At 33.6% G+C, this 20,612-nt stretch overlaps 3 protein-coding genes across 3 annotated transcripts; all 3 read left to right on the top strand.

Moving 5' to 3' along the window:
* The first annotated feature begins 7,239 nt into the window (after positions 1 to 7,239).
* On the top strand, positions 7,240 to 11,957 carry LOC111375649 (ubiquitin-conjugating enzyme E2 variant 1C). Its single transcript, XM_022998508.1, has 4 exons — positions 7,240 to 7,419; positions 9,231 to 9,370; positions 10,143 to 10,268; positions 11,576 to 11,957. The coding sequence occupies exons 1-4, from the start codon at positions 7,386 to 7,388 to the stop codon at positions 11,714 to 11,716; spliced, it is 441 nt and encodes a 146-aa protein (XP_022854276.1). The 5' UTR covers positions 7,240 to 7,385; the 3' UTR covers positions 11,717 to 11,957.
* A 1,525-nt stretch (positions 11,958 to 13,482) lies between these two features.
* On the top strand, positions 13,483 to 15,369 carry LOC111375643 (putative HVA22-like protein g). The gene is made up of 6 exons (XM_022998500.1): positions 13,483 to 14,053; positions 14,171 to 14,269; positions 14,456 to 14,512; positions 14,657 to 14,720; positions 14,809 to 15,021; positions 15,099 to 15,369. The coding sequence occupies exons 1-6, from the start codon at positions 14,022 to 14,024 to the stop codon at positions 15,243 to 15,245; spliced, it is 612 nt and encodes a 203-aa protein (XP_022854268.1). The 5' UTR covers positions 13,483 to 14,021; the 3' UTR covers positions 15,246 to 15,369.
* Positions 15,370 to 16,052: 683 nt separating this feature from the next.
* LOC111375642 (putative HVA22-like protein g) lies at positions 16,053 to 18,335 on the top strand. Its single transcript, XM_022998499.1, has 7 exons — positions 16,053 to 16,175; positions 16,502 to 16,573; positions 16,676 to 16,774; positions 16,925 to 16,981; positions 17,059 to 17,122; positions 17,215 to 17,424; positions 18,033 to 18,335. Exons 2-7 carry the CDS (start codon positions 16,542 to 16,544, stop codon positions 18,333 to 18,335), a joined length of 765 nt encoding a protein of 254 aa, XP_022854267.1. The 5' UTR covers positions 16,053 to 16,175; positions 16,502 to 16,541.
* Positions 18,336 to 20,612: the final 2,277 nt, after the last annotated feature.

Raw genomic sequence — 20,612 nt, 5'->3', positions numbered from 1 at the left:
ACATTCCCCCCCCCCCCCCCTCCCCCCCCCCCAACCCTTTAATCTGAAAACGTGTGTAAGAGATTAAAAAAAACAAGCTATGTACAATTTACACACATACTTTGTTGAAAATTTGTTCAAAATCAATATAATGATAGTGGATTTATCGTTGGGCTCAATTGTGGAATTGGTTGAATTAAAAGAAATTAAAAAATGCAAAATTTGATTTTTTGCTTATGCGTACGCACATACTTAATTTTGTACGTACGCGAGATGTGTTTTGACAAAATCAGAATTAAATTTTGCTTCTACTATGCGTACGCACGGTTTATACTATGCGTACGCAGGGTGTTAAAAAATAGCTGTTGGCTGATTTTTCAATTTGAAACTTAGGAACCATTTTGGACTAAAAGTTGCCACTTTTTATCTTGTTTTGACACCATTTCGTGATGCATTGATTGAGACCTATAAATAGGTGATGAATGATCAATACAAACATTATTAGAATCATTGAAAACATCTTGAGATCCATGTATCATTCCATATTGAATCAAATTATTGATTTACATTCATATTCAAGATCTTCCTCTGTGTTCTTAAAGTTTTGGAGGATTGTACTTGTGCTTTGATATTAAATCCTTTACAAGGCTTGATATAATCCCACAAACCGTTTGCCAAAATCCTTAAGCATCTCATTCAATCCCGAGAGGGGGCAAATATAGTTTAAGAACAACGATCCCGTGTTCAAACCTCAAATTCGTTCTTGACGTATTTCGTGATTTCTATTCATTTCGTTTCTATAATTTTGTTGTTATTTCTTCTCCAACCCCTTATTTTCCAACAATCTCAAACTATATTTTGCGATAGAGAATGATACAACTACGACAACTATCAAACTCATGAATAAGATCTAGATAGATTGGATCGTTTTGACGGGACTAACTTCACGCGATGGCGAGACAAGTTGAAATTTCTCCTAACGGCGTTGAAGATTTTTTATATTCTTGATTCAGATTTGGCGCCTTGTCGGAACCAATGAATGGAGAATCCGAAACAATCAAGACTGAGAGACAAAAATGCCAAGAAGATGAATTGATTTGCAGTGGCCACATCTTGAATACATTGTCGGATCGTTTGTATGATCTATACACCAATACAACTTCGGCGAAAGAAATCTGGGAAGCATTGGAAAGTAAGTACAAGGCGGAAAAAGAAGGTACAAAGAAATTTTTGATTTCTAAGTATTTTGATTTTAAAATCTTAGAAAATATCTCTCTTCTTCCCCAAGTGCATGAGTTGCAAGTGATTGTCAACAAATTAAAGGCGGTAAAAATTGATGTACCAGAGACCTTTCAAGTGGGGGCTATAATTGCCAAATTTCCCGGAACTTGGAAAGGATACTAGAAAAAAAATCATGCATAGTTCCAAAGATTATTCTTTGGAACAATTGTAAAAGCATCTTCGAATCGAAGAGGAGTCGATAATACGTGATAAAACTGAAAATTCTCATGAGGGCCCTTCTAAAGCAAATGCTGTGGAAAAAATAGAATCGTCGGCAAAATTCAACAAAAGGAAGCCTTCTAAGAACTTTAACAAGTCCAAGAAGAAGACAAAAAGAGGTTTTTTTGTGTGTAGAAAATCTGGTCACTATGCCAAGAATTGTAGGCACCGAAAACAAAATAATTTCGAGGCCAAATTGAATTCCATCCAAGATGACAAAATTGTGGCCGCCATAAGTGAACTAAACGAAATCAAAGAAAATGTTCCCGAGTGGTGGTATGATACTTGTACTATGGTACATGTATCATATGATAAATCTTTGTTCAAAACTTATCAAGAAGTGGATGGAGAATAAGAGATTCAAATGTGTAACGAGATGCGGTCTAAGGTGTTTGGAAAAGGAAGTGTAGACATTATCTTCACTTCTGGGAAAATCGTTACTCTAACTAATGTACTACATGTTCCGGATATGAATAGAAACCTAGTTAGTGGCAATCTCTTGGGAAAATCGGGCATTAAATGTGTTTTTGAGTCCGACAAACTTGTACTATCTCTTAATGGAAAATTTGTTGGAAAAGGTTATTCGTGTGAAGGAATGGTCAAATTATGTACCGTTGACAATGAAATGAATAAAAATAATTTTACTTATGTTGTGAATTTATTTTCATTATGGCATGCTAGATTAGGTCATGTTGGTAGAAATACAATAAAACGCATGAAAAATTATAACTTGATTTCATATGATGAAAATGATGAACATAAATGCAAACAATAGCAAATCTTATAGATTACTAAATTTGGAGTCCAATGTGATTATCGAATCCAACAATGTGGAGTTCTTTGAGGATTCGTTATTTTCGGATAATGAATTGAGGGAAAATCTTGAAAATATCTCTTGCTCAAGTGGAACACATGATGAAATATCTTCTAATGATGTTGATAAATCTAGTGAACCACGAAAAGCAAGAGAACTCGAGTTGAGAAGTCTTTGGGATCGGATGAAATCGATTATCAACGTATCTCCTTTTACTTAGTAGAGTGAAATGAGTTGAATATTGTGAGAACAATTCCTTTTGTTCTACAAGTAGAAACCGACCCTAAGACTTATAAAGAAGCTATAGCTTCTCGTGATAGCACCTTTTGGAAAGATGCAATTAAGGAAGAAATGGATTTGATAATGTCAAATAATACTTGGGAACTTGTTGATTTACCACCGGGATCCAAGCCTATTGGATGCAAATGGGTATTTAGGAGAAAATACAATGTTGATGGATCCTTAAATACCTTCAAGGCTGGATTAGTAGCCAAAGAATATCGACAAAAGGAAGGAATCGACTATTTTGATACTCATGCACCGGTAGTTAGAATAACATCGATTAGGATATTGTTCGCTTTGACTTCAATATATAACTTGCATGTTCATCAAATGGACGTTAAGACGGCATTCCTAAAAGGAGATCTCGATGAGGAGATCTATATGGAACAACCCAAAGGGTTTGCTCTACCTGGAAATGAACATAAAGTGTGCAAGTTTGTGAAATCTTTATATGGTCTGAAGCAAGCACCAAAAAAATGGTATGAGAAGTTTGACTTAGCAATAATAGCATTCGGGTTTAAACATAATAGCATTGATAAATATTTATATTTTAAAGTTTGTGATGATTATGTGATATTTATATGCTTGTATGTTGACGACATGCTGATTATGAGTAATAACATGGACGGAATAGAAGAAACAAAAATGTTTCTTTCTTCCACATTCAAGATGAAGGATCTTGTACAAGTGAATACCATTTTAGGTATCAAAGTTACAAAGACTAGTGGGGGTTACTATCTAAGTCAATCACATTAAATTGAGAATGTCATAAATAAGTTCAAACATTTGAACATAAAGGAATGTAGTACCCCGATTGATCCATGTTCAAAACTAATAAAGAATGATGGAAGGGCAATTGCTCAATTGGAATATACAAGTGCTATAGGGAGTCTTATGTATACTGTTCAATGCACAAGACCGGATATAGCTTAAGCAATAAGTAAACTTAGTAGGTTTACTAGCAATCCGAATAATGATCATTGGAAAGCTATTGTGAGAGTTTTTGGATACTTAAAGAAAACCAAGAACTTGGGCCTACAATATACTAAATTCCCGGCAATATTGGAAGGATTTACCGATGCTAGTTTGATATCTAGCACGGGTGAAAGTAAATCCACTTCGGGTTGGGTATTCACTCTTGGAGAAGGTGTTGTTACTTGGAAATCAAAGAAACAAACATGTATAACACACTCAACCATGGAATCTGAATTTGTAGCTTTATCGAATACCGGGAAAGAGGCTGAGTGGCTTAAGGATCTCTTATATGAGTTACCTTTGGGATCGAAAAATATCTCTTCAATACCTATCATGTGTGATAGTCAAGCTACGTTAGCGAATGCATATAACGAGGTATACAATGGAAAGTCTAGACATATGAGTCTGAGATATGACTACATAAGGAAATTAATCAAAGATGAAATAATTTTCCTAAATTATGTAGGTCAATTGAGAATTTAGCGGATCCTTTAACTAAAACACTAAATAGAGATTTAGTGGCGTCTACTTCAAGTAGGATGAGATTGAAACTCCTTAATTAAAAAGGTTTACCAATAACGGCAACCCTAAATGTCATTACTCAAAAGGTAATCCACGGGGTCAAATGGTAATAACAAGTCATTCGATATGTGGATAGTTGCAGCATTATTTAAATCCGCAATGACCATATCCTAATTAAATAATGCCAATTGTTACTGAAGTGAGGGTTGAGCATTAAAACTCTTAATGAAGTTCAGTGCTAAAATACAAGTATCTTTAAAAGTAACAAAGATATTGGAAGAACTTCACCTAAATGAACTTCAAGGTAATGCCGCCTCAATAGAGAGTTGGAGTTTTTCTCTTAAAAGTTCATTGAATAGGATGAGCGCAAGGCAATAAAAGCGCTAAGCGAGTTGAGGAACTTGAGAACACGTGATACTTATGTGTGTGTTCTTATCGGTATTGTCACAAGGAATAATTGGTTCAAAGCTTCCATGCTACCTCTAATTCCAACTTTACTTTGTTTGAATTGCACTTTGGTTAGATTCAAATCGAAAGATATCTAATCCTTATGCATAAGTGTCGTCTTTTTGAATATGTGATCGTATTGATTTTGAATAAGTAGGGATTGTTGAAAATTTGTTCAAAATCAATGGAATGATAATGAACTTATTGTTGGGCTCAATTGTGGAATTGGTAGAATCAAAAGAAATTAAAAAATGCAAAATTTGATTTTTTGCCTATGCGTACGCACATGCTTAATTTTGTGCGTACGCGAGATGTGTTTTGGCAAAATCAGAATTAAATTTTGCTTCTACTGTACGTACTCACGGTTTATACTATGCGTACACATAGTGTTAAAAAATAGCCGCTGGCTGATTTTTCAATTTGAAACTTGGGAGCCGTTTTGGATTAAAAGTTACTATTTTTCATCTTGTTTTGGTACCATTTCGTGATGCATTGATTGAGACTTATAAATAGGTGATGAACGATCAATACAAACATTATTAGAATCATTGAAAACATCTTGAGATCCATATGTCATTCTATATTGAATCAAACTATTGATTTACATTCATATTCAAGATCTTCCTTTGTGTTTTTGAAGTTTTGGAGGATTGCACTTGTACTTTGGTGTTAAATCCTTTACAATACTTGATATAATCCTACAAATCATTTGTCAAAACCCTTAAGCATCTCATTCAATCCTGAGAGGGGGCAAATATAGTTTGAGGACAACGATCCCGTGTTCAAGTCTCAAATTCGTTATTGACGTATTTCGTGATTTCTATTCATTTTGTTTCTATAATTTTGTTGTTGTTTCTTCTTCAACCTCTTATTTTTCAACATACTTTTAAAGCAGTCATGCGATAGGTTTTGTTGTCCGGACTCCCTCTCAAGTGGAAAAATTAGGAAATCAGAGTCAATTTAAGCAAGATTTTACACAATATTGGGTACTAGACCTATATAAAACTGGTCACAGCACTCCTCAGTATACAACCAAACTCCAAAACGAATTATATGGAACGTTTCATTCAAATCAAAGGAAAAACAATCTACCTAACATTTAATTTACATTTATTAAAGGGGGTTATCACCTCCGCCCAACCCATGCCATCTTCTGTCAACTCCCTAAGTTTCCCTAACTTAGGAGACTCCTCAGTATGGCGAGGGGGGGAGGGGTCCGCACATCCTAAAAACGGGGGCGGAAGACACGGGTACTAGGACAAGGTATAGGGGAAAACGCAGCTGAGTGGGCGGAAGACATAGGTCCGCACATCTAAAATTATAAAATGACAAATATACCATCCTATTTAAATAATACTAAAATAAAAAAAATAAAAAATTAAAGAACTAATTATACTCCCAAACTTTTTTAAAAACTGCAAATGAATCCAAATAAATTATTAAAAGAGTAATTAACACAAAAGTCTCTACCTTTTAATATTATTATGCAAAATGTCCCCACCTTTTATTTTTGGGCATTTTTCATCTATATTTTCACGTTTCATTGCGAAAATCATTATTTTCATCAATTTTTTTCAATTAAAAGTTGTAAAATGACAAATATATCCTCATATTCAAATAAAACAAAAAAGAACAAATTGCAAATATACTCCCAAAATTTTAAAAAAAGTATAAATAAAGAAAGTGATTTTTAAAATTGTTGTTTTTAATTATTAATTTGAAATATATTTGTAATTTTTTAAAAATAAGAGGGTAAAAAAGATGCAGTTTTTTGAAAAATTTTGGAACTGTAGTTGCAAATTGTTCTTTACTTTTGTTTTATTTAAGTAGTAGGGTATATTTGTCATTTTACAATTTTTAATTGAGAAAATGGATGCAAATGATGATTTTCACAATGAAATGTGAAAATAAGAGAGAAAATATCAAAAAATAAAAGGTAATGACATTTTCTATTAATTACAATTTAATAATTTAATCGGACTCATTTTTGTTTTTTAAAAAATTTGGGAGTATAATTGTAATTTATTTTTTTATTTTTATTTTTTTTAAATATGAGGGCATATTTGTCATTTTACACTTTTCTATTAAGAATTGGATGAAAACGACATTTTTCTCAATGAAAGATGAAAATAGGTGGTGAAAATGAAATGTAAAAATGTTTTGCACAATAAAATTGAAAGGTAAGAAATTTTTGTGTTAATGACCCCTTTTCAAAAGTGACCATATCACATTTCCACCCCTAATATTTAGCCTCTATTTCATTTAGATAAAAGGCTTTCTAACTAAACTACTTTTTCTGGTCGTTTCGCTTTGTCAATCGCCTGGTAGCACCGTGAACATGTTCTCGAGATGGACAGAATTTTTTCACAAGCACCTTCGTCGCTGACTACAGATTCAAGCCATTCAATGATCTTGAATAATAATCCTACCGCGTTAAATAGAATCCTTATAAAAATACTACCCATATTCATCAATTTGATAACAACTCACTAGAAAAACCTTTTAGAAAGCCTAACTAGACGAATAAATTTAGATAAAAATCAATGGAATATCAGACTAAAAAGTTATGAATCCTATGCAAGTAAAATTATTTATTAATTTTGACTTAAAGTTTAATTAATTTTTCAACCTAAACGAAACGGGTGCTTAACTACATTTCCAAATCCACTTAATATTATTTAACTAAACAAATAAATATCATTAAAAAATTTCAATTTTTACATTCTTTGGCTTTGGCTTTGGCTTTGGCTTTTCTTGGGTTATATTTCTTGCAGAGGAGCCTCACAATTGTTTGTACTTTATTCCTCTTTGCCTTTGCACTCATCAAACATTTTTCTGCTTGATATCCAATTTGCATTTCTACACCATGACCCTTGGTTCAGGAGGATCCAGTGTCGTGGGTCTGTATACCTCACTCTCGCTTTAAAAAATTGTATTTTTACTGTTAAATCTGCCTGTTGGTCGTAAACTTTGTGGGTTTTAGTGCTTGTTTTGTTTGAGGGAATGATGGTTATTATGCGTTAAGTGTGGATCTTTGTTGAGAAGAAATTTTATATAATTTAATTGTCGTAATCATGTCGGATTTTAATTTGGATTCCTACTGAAGAATCTATACCTAATTTGTGTGGGATTTTTGGGGATCTCGATTGAAAGAAAATTTCCTTGTTAACTGAGGCTCTTTAAATTTTGGATGTGTTTATGTAGTGTTACTATCAATTACTCTATGTTTGAACCTTTAGTAATCATCAAGTTTTGATTTAAGCTAAATAATTTCATAATTGACTTGTTTAGAAAATAGTGGAGAGATTTTGTGTGCTGCTTTAACTTCAATATTCCTTTTGATTACATTTCTGGGTGTATAATTTTTTATTCATTTTCAAAACGGTCAAGGAGATTTAGTTTGATGAGTTTTGTTTTAAGGAGGTGGTCTTGTCGGTCTATTACTACTAGACAAAAACAACATATTTTGTAATAAGCAAGTAGTTGCTGAATATTTTTTGATAATCAGCCTTGCATTTGCTTCATGGTTGTCCTAATACTTGGCATATGGAGAGTAGCTAAAAATTTAGTTTGACGGAGTGTTGTTTGATATCCATAAGCTCATTTCTCAGTTATGTAAATTTTTCCACAATTTTTTTTCGCCAAGGTATTTTGATGCATTAATTGTTTGCAGTTAATATTGACACACCAGAGACTTTTTTATACTTTTCTCTTCTTGTTGGGGTGAATGCATGTTTGATATATTCTTTATACATAAATTTGGTTTGGGATCTTAATGCATAATCGAATGTGTTTGAGAAATAATATTTGATGTTGATTATACTGCCATCATTAACAAACCAAGCCTTGTTTAAATGCTTATACCTAATCTTAACCAAGGATCTGCCTTTATTTATTGATCTTCTAAATGATGAATCATATGTGAGTGTAGTGTATAGAAGAGATTTTTCATCTTCGAAGATGACATCACTTGGAAAATTAACTATTTTAGTTTCCATATAAAACAAGTTTCCTCCCTTCCTCTTGTGAGATATCTCAATTTTCTCCTCATGTCGTGCAGCAAGAGGGAGGGGGGAGATGGTGAGGTGAGAAAAATAAATGTAATTGCAACTCTTTTCTTAAACCTTATGCCAATTAAAACTATACTTGGAAAATTAACTATTTTAGTTTCCATATAAAACAAGTTTCCTCCCTTCCTCTTGTGAGATATCTCAATTTTCTCCTCATGTCGTGCAGCAAGAGGGAGGGGGGAGATGGTGAGGTGAGAAAAGTAAATGTAATTGCAACTCTTTTATTAAACCTTATGCCAATTAAAACTATGGCATTCACTATGAGAAGGTGTGTACTTTATGGAATTTTTGTCTATGTTCCAATTTATAAGTGTACAGAGGAAGCATAGATGTTTTGATCTGATTTATATCTTCTTTCTGTCCCTGCACTTTATATCTTTGCTTCTCTCTGCTCTATATATTGGACTAAAAATGCAATATGGACCGCTGCATATGTATAGGTAGACTTTGGAGAATGTACCTAGTACTATAATTGTTTAATATTTTCCAGATAATCTATTTTTTGTTATAATGCATCTATTGAGCATCATTATTACCTTGTACCTGAAAATCTATCATACTATGATCCGAGCTCTGTCTAACATATGAATTATAAAAGATAAAAATGTTGAGCATTCTCAAGCATTTTGGCATCCTTGCAGTCCCTCGGAATTTCCGATTGCTGGAGGAACTTGAACATGGGGAAAAGGGGATTGGAGATGGTACAGTAAGTTATGGAATGGACGACGGAGATGACCTCTACATGCGATCATGGACTGGCACCATAATAGGTCCTCATAATGTGAGCATCTTCTCTACTCGGATTTACTTATTTGAATTTAGTGTTAACTTCTTTACAGCATCAATGGTATGGGTGAACCTGTGGTGTCACTCTATATTATTTGGAGGTTCTTATTAGACTGATTTTATTTGAACTGGTATCCCTCTCTCGTTATTTCATCAGAGGTTTTGCCTGGGAATGAAAGATGAAATCCATGGCAATTATATTATTACCACATAAATTTATGATTCCATTTTTCGGTTCCTGTAGTCTTAGCCATGTTACATTTTTCTTTTTCTATATGTGGGGACATGTTTCTCAAATAATTTTTCTTTTGTTCAATAATAAATAAGGCTTTGCACATGGCAAAGTTTCTTACTTGAATAAGTTTTTATTGTGACCAGTTCTATCTATCTGGCAGTGCAAAATAGCATTGCTAGGAACAATAGTTAGCAGACTGCTGGGAAAATATTTTCGCAACTGTTCATATCAGTACAGATACTACTGAATTTTATTTGTTTTATCTGACAATGGCACTAATTTAGCCAAGATGAATCATCTGCCAGGCAGATGCATGCCTTTTTTGTACTGTTAATACTAATGCTGCTGTAGGAGTTTTTGTACATCTCTGATCCTCTGGATGGCCCTATTGTTTGAAATTTTATTGGGTATATTACCCTTCTCCTCTGTTTTTCAGAGAACGTAGTAAATGATTTTGTTGATTCATATTTAACGATAATTCTTCCTTGATGAGATGGCTTAAGTGCTTTATAAATTTATGATTATTTTTCAGTCTGTACATGAAGGTCGGATATATCAGTTGAAATTATTCTGTGACAAAGATTATCCGGAGAAGCCACCAAGTGTTCGTTTTCATTCCCGGATTAACATGACTTGCGTCAACCATGAAACTGGAGTGGTACGAAACAATTATCTTGTTTAAGTTGGGCTTACAAAAATCTTGTTTATAAGTTGTTATTGCTGCATTCTTCTATGGTTAAAATAGATCAGCGTTGAAAGTTAAATATCTCATTGCTTACGCACTACAATATGATTTAATTTTGATGCGGAGTGTGGCAGGTTCTCTTTCTGGTTATTTTCCCTCTCCTTTTGTCAAATGGTCTTGGCCTGTGGGTGCAGGTCTTCTTTGACTCCAAAAAAGAGCTTTAAATCATATTAAAATCTGTTTTTATTTTTTAAAATTTGACTCTATTGTTCAGAAAATATGTTAAAGCTTGAGTGGTTATGAGGAGTTCTAGATTTTTCAGGATCTTTGTGGTACTTACCAAGTCAAATTGTGGAAATCAGTGTTTATAAACAAGTATGATGATATTAACGAACTCTTGATGATCGGAATTCTATTCAATATTCAATAACTTGTATTGATCTGTAGATTTCCGTCAATAATCAAACCAACATTTTCTATGATATGTATATAAATGTAGTTGACTCTTATAATCAGTTACTTTATAACTTAGATATGTTAATTACTAGAGATATTATCTATAATGTTTTTGCATACTTTAATTAAATACTGTTTCTTAAATTTATTTAGATCATATCAGTGTGACCTGCTATAAAAATGAAAAGTCTCGAATATCTTCAAATTACTTTTAGTCTATGAATAAGAAATGCTTCACCTCTTGATTTACGTTTCACCTTTTCATCTTTGTAGTTATCAATTACCATATAAATAATTATAAATGCAAATATACCCTTGTTTCTGCAAAGCCAACGAAAATTATGAATTATTCATGCAAAAACTCCTAATATCTTGACTTGAAGAATCATGTAACATCACAATTTTCTATGTAATATCTAATCTGAAGATGTTCTTTATTAGCAGAAATTTTTATCGATTATTTGCTTAAGAATAATAAATAGGATTAGGTCGACTGTGTATTGTGGCATGCAAATGAATTGTGTAACATAATATAGTATCCATCTTTCCCCCAGGATGGACATTTTTTTCGTACTCCTTGGGGAAATTTTCTCTTGCACCAAACTTTACCTACCCACAAATTGCTCTGATGGGGATGGCATCTCTTGTGATGATGTCACCTCATTCAAGTTTCATATAACCATAAAATCTCAAATCATGTTAAATTGTGTGTCTATTATGATGAGTTTCGATCACGTGGCTTACAAATCTAGTGTATTTTAGTCCTTTATTCTGAGAAAACATGTAGAAAATGAAATGATTTTCCTGATTTTTAATATGTGTAGGTGGACTCAAAGAAGTTTCCACTTCTGGCAAACTGGCAACGAGAGTACACAATGGAAAACATACTGACACAGCTAAAGAAAGAGATGACGGCTCCGCACAACCGTAAGCTGGTTCAACCTCCCGAAGGGACCTATTTCTAGTATAAAGATATGTATATGTCTTGTTGATTTAAAAATTTGTGCTGGGAAGTAAAGATGAAACTTTTAAGATCCCCAGAAAAGCTCCTATTCACTCAGTTGCCTCTTGGATATCTTTTTCTGCTCTACTCCCCTTTGAACAATGTTGTTGGGTTCTGTTTTATAACGGGTAATCTTTTGTGTGCAAAACTGTAAAGGATGAATATATATCTTAAGTTGTTGCAGTTTCTGAATATTGTCTTACGAGTTTCGTGGGTTTCTTTATTGTTCCTTCACCATGAAAGTGAGTTCAGGAATATTTACTTGGCTTTTAATGGATGGGTAGAATTACTTGATTCAGAGCATGCTGTATTACTCTGTAGTTGAGAGTTTTAACATTAATCTCTTTATTTGAGAGAGGGTATCAGTCTCCCATATACGTGTCTAAATTTCATTATGTCAAAAGAAAAGCAAGCTGCTAAGGTGTTGGTGTGAAATTGGGAAAGAAGCTTTCTATATATTTTATTTGTAATATTATGGAAAAAACTGAGACACACTCCAAATGAACAATCAATGACATAATTGTTCAATGAATTATGACAACTATGATACAAAAATAAACTTTCGCCCTTGTTTGAGCCACATTATTTTCCTTAGAATGTATTGTTAAAAATGTGTGGTAAAAAAATAAAGAAAAGTTTTAGATTTACGTGTATTATTATTTTATTGAAAATATGTGGTTGAAATGATGTTAAATTACTGTTTATGAATGTATTTTTTTTTGAAAAAACGTGGCTCAAACATGGTTCTCTATGGTACAACCTAAAAAAGAGTACCTATAATTCAAATGAATATTGAAATTTTATTGTGGAACCTTTTGTTATCGACTGTAGAACATTTTTGGGTGGCTTATTGTTTACTTATAAGAATGAGTGAGGAAAAAAAAAAAAAAAAGTAAGAATGCCATCTTTATAAGGTGTTTATATTATTTTTTTTAAAAAGATTGTAAATAATATACATTGCACGTTGACTATAATTAATACGAGAGTGCGACATGATCTATGCTTGTAGGATTGTGAATAGGATTCGGAGATAATAAGCCACATGTAGCATCTGAATTTGATTCCCACAATGGCATGAATTTTCTTTATAACGATCATAGAATGGTGGAAATAAAAATGATACTCAAAAATTGCTTGCTTCAGTTTGGAAAAATATTTTATGGAAATTGAAATTTTTTCTTGACGAGGATGAAAAATCAGAAAGTGCACAATTGGTTAGTTGAATAATAAACTAGGTGAGGAGCAAGTTAAATAAGAAGCACGTGGAACAAATAGAAAATTGTTAATGATGTAGACCACGTACGTGTTAAAATAATATGTTTAGATCATTGTCTAGATAATGGGCAAACTATAACCATGTTACATAGTCAGAATCAGCGACAGAATTTCATTTTTAGACAACACTTGACAGAATCTCATTGAAAATCGAAAAAAAAAATATAAAAACACTCGATCATCGACTGTCATATCAGTCTGTTATTTTCCCTGTTTGTTCAGCATTATTCAGGCATACTAACATAATTAGGAGTCCACATGAGAAAATATGCTTGTCAATTATGAAAAGGCGTTAAATGTTGCACTGATGATCAAATTGAAACTTAGTAATGAATATAGGATAAAAAAATTTGTATGACTTGAGGGAAAATTCTTAAAAAGTTGGGTGACTACCAGTGTTCTCTACCCGAATTCGAGTTAAATGGCTCACCTGCATGACGGATCCCAGTTTGATATTCTACTTTTTATGCTTTTATATGCGTCCAAGTTTGAGAAATAATTTAAAAAATGATTCACGCCCTTCCAACAAAAAGCACCGTTACCCGACCAAATAACTGCCAAACGGTAAACCAGTTTGAAGAATCCAAGAAATCCCCTCATTCGTCTCTCTTCGCCGTTTTAAACTTCAGAGACTTCTATTTCTTGTGTATCACTAATCTAAACGCATGTATATCAAGATTCTGGGATTTTGTTTCATTTTCCCAAACGTCAAGAACGAAGGCAACTATTATTAAATTCTTGCAAAATTTTTCAACACCAATATATATGTGGGTTGCTTGAATAATTTTGAATGCAGTTCTTGAATCCGTCAAGTGCTTTTATTTTTTATTACCATTTGATCATCTCAGTACAATTTCTTCTAGACTTTAATAATCATTGTGTGTGTTTATATATCATTTTTATGCTTTATAGACATGTATGGTTTAACAATTATTGATACACGATTATTTTACGAACTGCAGAAATTTTGGCGGGCGCAAAAATAGTTAAAGATGATAGGAGGATTCATCTCGAGAGGTTTAATGTATGTCGTCAGTTAATCCTTCGCCATTTTCAAAATTGATTCCTTGTTTGGCCTTCTGTTCTTACTATTTTACTTTATGGAAGTTTGACATTTCGAATTTTATTTTTGGATTTACAGTCTGGTTCTTGCATATGCCTATCCTGCATTTGAGTGTTTCAAAGCAGTGGAGAATAATGGAGTTGAGGTTCAAGAACTCAGGTTTTGGTGTCAATACTGGTAAGAATTTCCTCAAACTTTTCATACTTTTTGAATAATGGTAGTTCTTTACATCGCTAGTAACTCAAGCAACAATCAAGATGAACTGCCGGAAAAAATTCTGATAGTGCATCTCAAATTCGTTGAGAATGATGCTTAGTTTGTTGTCGTGATGCATGATCTTAAAAAAATTTTGACATTTTGTAGGATTATTATTGCAATGCTCACAGCTCTTGAGAGAATTGCTGATATCTTTGTCTCTTGGTATGCATTTTCTATATCCCTTTTGCACGTTTTCATTTGAGTCCAGACTTTTTTGGTAAGATAGGCTGAATATCGACAATATTGAAGAAGAAAAACAAACTAAAATTTTATATACGGTACGTTTTTATCCATTAACGCGTGTAGGTGGCCAATGTACGGTGAATTGAAGTTGGCTCTCTTCATTTACTTGTGGTATCCGAAAACAAAGGTGAGACCTTTTCCTTTTTCCTTCTTCAAATTAATACTAGATAGAATTTTGCTCACACACTTCTCGAATATTTCCTCGTTTAACATAGGGGGCGGGATATGTATACCAGACCTATTTGCGGCCTTATGTGTCCAAGCATGAGATGGATATTGATTGGGGCTTACAGGAACTTAGGGAGAGAGCATGGAACTTGGCTACTTATCATTGGCAAATCTGTTTACAACTAGTTTCAGCAAAGATTCCTCAATTTATACAATTTATGACATCCCAATCTGTAAGGATTAAACAGCCTGGCTCTCAGGTATCACTTTCATCCATTCTTGTCAAGTTAGTTTTGTTGCACCAAATTCTAACAACACGTGAAAACATTTTTTGCAGAACGGCGAAAATCAACATTCCTATGAAACTCCTCCTCCGACATCCTCACCTACTAGTACGCCATCCCGACTAGTCAAGAGGAACAAGACCGACAGAGAACAGCTGCCAAATACACCATCTGGAAAGCCAACCTCGCAGCACGCATAAGTACCCAAATCTGGTTTGGCCACGAATGGCTTAGAAGAGAAATTGGGAGCGGAACACCATTTACATACTGCCTGCCTTAACTTCGGAGATTCAATATCAGCAACTAGCAAAATTATATTGTTGAAAAAGATAAATCGTATTAGAAATTCAAATTCTTCATTTTATATGTTCTTCTTCTATGTTTTCATTCTTTGTCCTATTATCAAATTTTCCTACACGAGGGAAAAAATGGAAAAATAGTTATTCTTCTTTTCTTTACTAGCGTGCTGCCCACAAGCCAATTCGAATACATAGAAAGTGAGCAATCCATATTTGGCTGCAAAAGCCATCGTCTCAAATTTGAAATAAACCGTGACATATTGTCAACCACTGCCAGAATTTGAAAGGTTAATATTTTTCTTAAATTTGAAATTGAAAGGCAGTGACCCTCAATTAACCAAAAATATGGTGTGAATATATTTTATATATTGATAATTGAAACCTTCGCCACCACCCCTTCTCCCCCTCTCCAAATCATCAAGAACCATCCCAAATTCTATTTTTTGTTTTTTGACTCATTCCTTAGGTGAAATTATAACAAAATATTATTATAATTATAATGTGCATTAAGTAATTAAAAAGAAAAATGCATCCTTACCAGAAGGAATAACGACCGAACGGTAAACTCGTAAGGAGAATCCCAAGATATCCACTACAGTTAACTTACGTGTAAAATGATGAGAAGGCATCGGTCTTTAGAAATGCAGAACTACATAAATATTTAAAATCCTTAAAAATATATTTTTATATATAGTTACATAAATGCTCGCACGTTCATAATATCCTCTATGTAACCAACTTCTCCTTCTCCTTAATATCAAGTTTCTGGGATTTGTTTAATTTTTTCAAACGTACAGATTTAAGATTAAAGATCTTTCCTTTGCATTAAAGGTAAAGATATTTAAATTCCTGTGCATGATTCTTTGACACCAATATAATCGTGGTTTTGTTAATTCATTGTATAATTGATTTGTGTCTGTAATGCACTTCTTGAATCCTTCAAATGTTATGTTTTTTTACCGTTTGATCAGTTCAGTAGCCATTTCTTCTTGGATTTATCGACATTCACGACAGGTAGAATAATTAAAAATCCTTGTTTATGTTTCTAGTTTAGTACTTCAAATCTTTTTTTGAAACAATGAATTGTTGTATGATTGAATTACTGATTTGTTTTAGATTTTTGGTGAAAAAAAATTGACCAAATGTTAAAGTTTCAGATTGGTTTAGGAATTCTGGCGCGGGGAAAAGCTGTTAAAGATGATAGGAGGATTCATCTCAAGAGGGTTAATGTAAAAATTAATTTCCTGTTTTGCCTGTTTTTTCCTTATCTTTTCGCTTATTAGGAGTTTCTTTTGAATGGGTAATCTCTAATTTTATTCATGGATTTACAGTCTGGTTCTTGGGTATGCCTATCCTGCATTTGAGTGTTTCAAAACAGTGGAGAAGAATAGAGTAGAGATTCAAGAACTTAGATTTTGGTGTCAATATTGGTAAGGATCTCTACCTTTCATGTGCAATAGTATTTCATTCTTGAAGAATAATGCTAGTGCATAAAGCATGGAAATGGAAAGGGGAAACACGATACCGACACATGGCAACGACATTTTAGTTAGAAACTTGGAATATTTTTTCATGTGTAGGATTATTGTAGCGGTGCTGTCAGTTGTTGAAAGGATTTTCGATACCTTTGTCTCTTGGTATGTATTTTGTGTATCCTCTTTTGGAATTTTCATTTTCGTGTCTCTTTCATTATTTGCTTGAGATTACAATGTAGGCTGCCAATGTACGATGAGTTGAAGTTGGCTCTCATCATTTACTTATGGTATCCCAAAACAAAGGTGAAACACCAGTTCGATATTCTGTTTTTTCACTTATTTGTTTTCTTCAAATTAATTTCAGAATTGCTCAAAGATTTGTTTGCATAATGTAGGGGACAAGATATGTCTATGAATCCTTTTTGCGGCCTTATTTGTTGAAGCATGAGAAGGATATCGACCGGAGTTTACTGGAATTTAGGGAGAGAGCATGGAGCCTGACCATTTTTTATTGCCAAAACTGCACACAACTAGGTTCAGCAAAGATTGTGCAATTCCTCCATTTTGTAGCTTCCAAGTCTGCAAGGAGTAATCCTAAATCTGAGGTAACATACTTTGTCAATAAAAAATTTCGTTTTGTTTGGCGTCATTGTTAACTAAAATGCAACCTCGAGAAGTGCCTATCTAAAGTTTTACTTAACTTTGTTCTATCAAGATACCAAGTTAGAGATGTCAATCATATCGAATAAAACTAGACCACTATCTAAAATACCCGAAAAGGCCTGTCTAGTGGTTTAGAGTACACACATTTCTTGTTTCGTTGGCCAAGCAACTTTCTGAAAATGCCAGTGTGAGATGCATTATACAGAGCATATTATTTGAGGCCCATATACTTCTCTATTCTTTTTTTTTTGTAAAAAAAAATAAAAACGAAAGGTTCACCTTGGCTGCATAGCACAGCCCGAATGCCCTAGGGCCCCTACAGCCAGACCTTGAATGGGCCGGCTATAGGGGTGGATTGGCCGTAGCCACGCCCGGTTAGAGTTATGCTTCGGTCAGGCCCTAGCGTCTTAGACCGGAGATTGGAGATTAGGCACTAGTTGCACTATCAACTATCAAGTGTCATCTTTTGCAAAAAATGTAAAGTCAAGTAAGATCATTTCTCCAGTTTGTCACAACTAAATCCTAACAATGCCTATAACAATTTGTGCAGAAAGTCGAAAATCAGCAATCTAATGAAGCTTCTCCACCTCCGCCTCCTCCTCCTCTCACCCCACCTAGTACACCATCAAGATTAGACAAGAAGAATGAGAGTGACAGTCCAAGGCGGCCAATTACACCAAGAACACCCTCCTTTCGTCGTGCCCAAACATCTAAATCCGAATCCGTCCGAGTTCAGACACAAAACATTGACACTAAGAATGTTGTAAACCTGGATGAGGATACCGGTTCGCCTATGGAACGACATTTACATGATGCCCGGCTTAAGCTTAGGAGATTCAAAGCTAGCGACTAATAAAGCATATTGTAAAATATATATAATATATCAAAATAGATGAAATTGTATTAGGAATTTGAATTTATTCATTTTTTATGCTGTGTATTTAACATTTTCTTTTCTTTTCGAATCTGTCTTAAGTATTTGTAAATATCCTTTTACATGCAATTGAAATGTGAAACCGGCCTAACACTTCAAACAACGCACTCATGGAACCAATACTAATGGAGCAATCCCAGAGGTTTTGCATGTTCCCTGTTAGATATCCACAACTTTGGGAGATGTATATAAAAGCATGAGCGAGTTTCTGGACTGTTAATACAATGCATGCATAAAAGAGATTATTAGTTGCAATATGTGTTGAATTAATGCGCCTCTGTCTCATGTATGTTGTAAATTGTGTTCTGGGGTTTGTCCACGTTTCTTCTATTCTTGAATTTATTTTTTCTTTCTTGATTAGATTTTTTTTTGCCTTATCTGAAATGTGACGATTTTTTTTAAGGGATTAAAGCAGAATACTTTGTTATCTAAATTGCCCAACTTTCTCCTTATTATACGAGTTCTTCACAGTATTTGGGACAATTTCGAAATTGACATAACTAAGAAATTGCCCAGTGTTTTGATTTGTAGGGTTCTATGTATGTATAAGAAGATAAAAAGGATAAGTAGAGAAGGGTATTATTTTTTGTCAACTCACCTAAGAGCCGAGTCATAGAGTAGGGGCTCACTTTGAGTGGGAAGTGGAATGTTGTTTTTTGAAAAAGACAAAATGGACGTGATTGATTTTCTCTTTCTTTAATTCTCTCTTTGTTCATTGTTTTACGCAGGCATACCCACATCATAAGGTGTTTATTGCCTGCAATTCTATATGAATTATGCTTGTGTCATTATGTGTATAAAGAATTCGTGGTTTTATTTGTTAAACTGGATTTAAGATAGTTTTTCCTAAATCAATGTCAGTAATGTATGGGATATGTGATTCTTGTGGATTTTCATTTTAAATTCATGGATGGTAACTTGAAGATAGTTACTTTATGTTGTTTAATAGTTTCTGATTTCTGTTGTCATGCTCTGTACCAAAACCTTAAATCTTTAGTTATAGTTGTTGTTTTGAGTTTTTCAGGAGATTGTGTTTGTTTCTTTTTGTGGAGTGATCAATGCTGTTGTCACAGATATCAGAAATATATCCGTGTTGCCATATGAACATTAATCTTATTGGAGAAGGAAAAGGGGGTTGGTGGGACGGGGGAAAGAGGGTTCAACCAAACTGAAAGTTATACAAAGTTTTGTTTTGAAGCATATGGAAAGGAATTGGCTGTGAATGTCATAGCTCATGTTATAGGTTTGTCTTGTCTCTTAATTTTATTTTGATTTTTGTAGTCTACTTTCAAGAGCTAAGCCAATTAAAGCTGTTGATCTGGAGCACCCCTTAGGTGATAGGCATTATTGTAATTAAATAATAAACCATTCTTCTCATGTGGTGAAGAGGTTTTTGCCTGCATTTATGGGCTTGATGTCCTTGCACATACGCTAGTCTTTTCACTTGTGCAAGATTGCAGTATATGGGACTACTACTGCCACTTGATTCTCAAAAGTCTTACATATTTTGAGACGGTAATTAGTGTGTTTTGCCGGCCATTTTGAATAAATTCCTTCTAAGATTAATATTTAGAGAAAGTGGACAGTTTTCTGTTCCATATAAGCCATATGACTGTCCATTAATTGTCATGCATAAATAAAAATGTATATTTTTGGTGACATTGGAAAATTTAGGGTGAGATTGTGGCTGTGAGTACATCTGATGGTAAGTCGTGCAGGAAGTTAGTTTTGTAGAGTCTTATAAGTGTGGCCAGGGGCATAGCCATGTAGTGACGAGGGGCGGAGCCATTGAATTTTTAGGCCCAAACTTTTTTTTAATTATTATTATTATTAGCAATGGCCCATGATTTTGCTTGATTTTAGGCATAGGTTGATTTAGACTTCACTTGTTTTTGTTTCTAGTTACTTGTTTTTGCTTTCAATTATTTGATAATAACATTATTGTACAACGATATCAAAATATGAAAACTTGCAAGGAACACGTTTAATTATAAACTATGTCATTTTTAGTATTATCGCAATTTTGTTTTAAAGTTTTATCATCATTAAATTCAGGATCAAAACTCAATGTTCGACGTGGATTAAATTATGCCCGCATTGAACGAATTTCCTGGCTCCGCCCCTGAGTGTGGCAGCTGTATTTATCTTTAATATGACGATATGCGCCCTAGTTGAAATATTTATGGAGATGACTAG

Source organism: Olea europaea, unplaced genomic scaffold (genome assembly GCF_002742605.1).
Source record: "Olea europaea var. sylvestris unplaced genomic scaffold, O_europaea_v1 scaffold1395, whole genome shotgun sequence".
NCBI lineage: Eukaryota > Viridiplantae > Streptophyta > Magnoliopsida > Lamiales > Oleaceae > Olea > Olea europaea.
Note: the sequence above shows the minus strand (reverse complement) of the source record. Positions and strands in the feature narration are given on the sequence as shown.

Bases quoted from the DNA above. Each gene is read 5' to 3' on its own strand.
- LOC111375643 (XM_022998500.1), top strand. From the start codon at position 14,022: ATGATAGGAGGATTCATCTCGAGAGGTTTAAT. The intron at 14,721-14,808 runs GTGAGACCTTTT...CGTTTAACATAG, and splicing joins TGTGGTATCCGAAAACAAAG to GGGGCGGGATATGTATACCA. The intron at 15,022-15,098 runs GTATCACTTTCA...CATTTTTTGCAG, and splicing joins TTAAACAGCCTGGCTCTCAG to AACGGCGAAAATCAACATTC.
- LOC111375642 (XM_022998499.1), top strand. From the start codon at position 16,542: ATGATAGGAGGATTCATCTCAAGAGGGTTAAT. The intron at 16,574-16,675 runs GTAAAAATTAAT...ATGGATTTACAG, and splicing joins TTCATCTCAAGAGGGTTAAT to TCTGGTTCTTGGGTATGCCT. The intron at 17,123-17,214 runs GTGAAACACCAG...TGCATAATGTAG, and splicing joins TATGGTATCCCAAAACAAAG to GGGACAAGATATGTCTATGA.
- LOC111375649 (XM_022998508.1), top strand. From the start codon at position 7,386: ATGACCCTTGGTTCAGGAGGATCCAGTGTCGTGG. The intron at 9,371-10,142 runs GTGAGCATCTTC...ATTATTTTTCAG, and splicing joins CCATAATAGGTCCTCATAAT to TCTGTACATGAAGGTCGGAT. The intron at 10,269-11,575 runs GTACGAAACAAT...TAATATGTGTAG, and splicing joins TCAACCATGAAACTGGAGTG to GTGGACTCAAAGAAGTTTCC.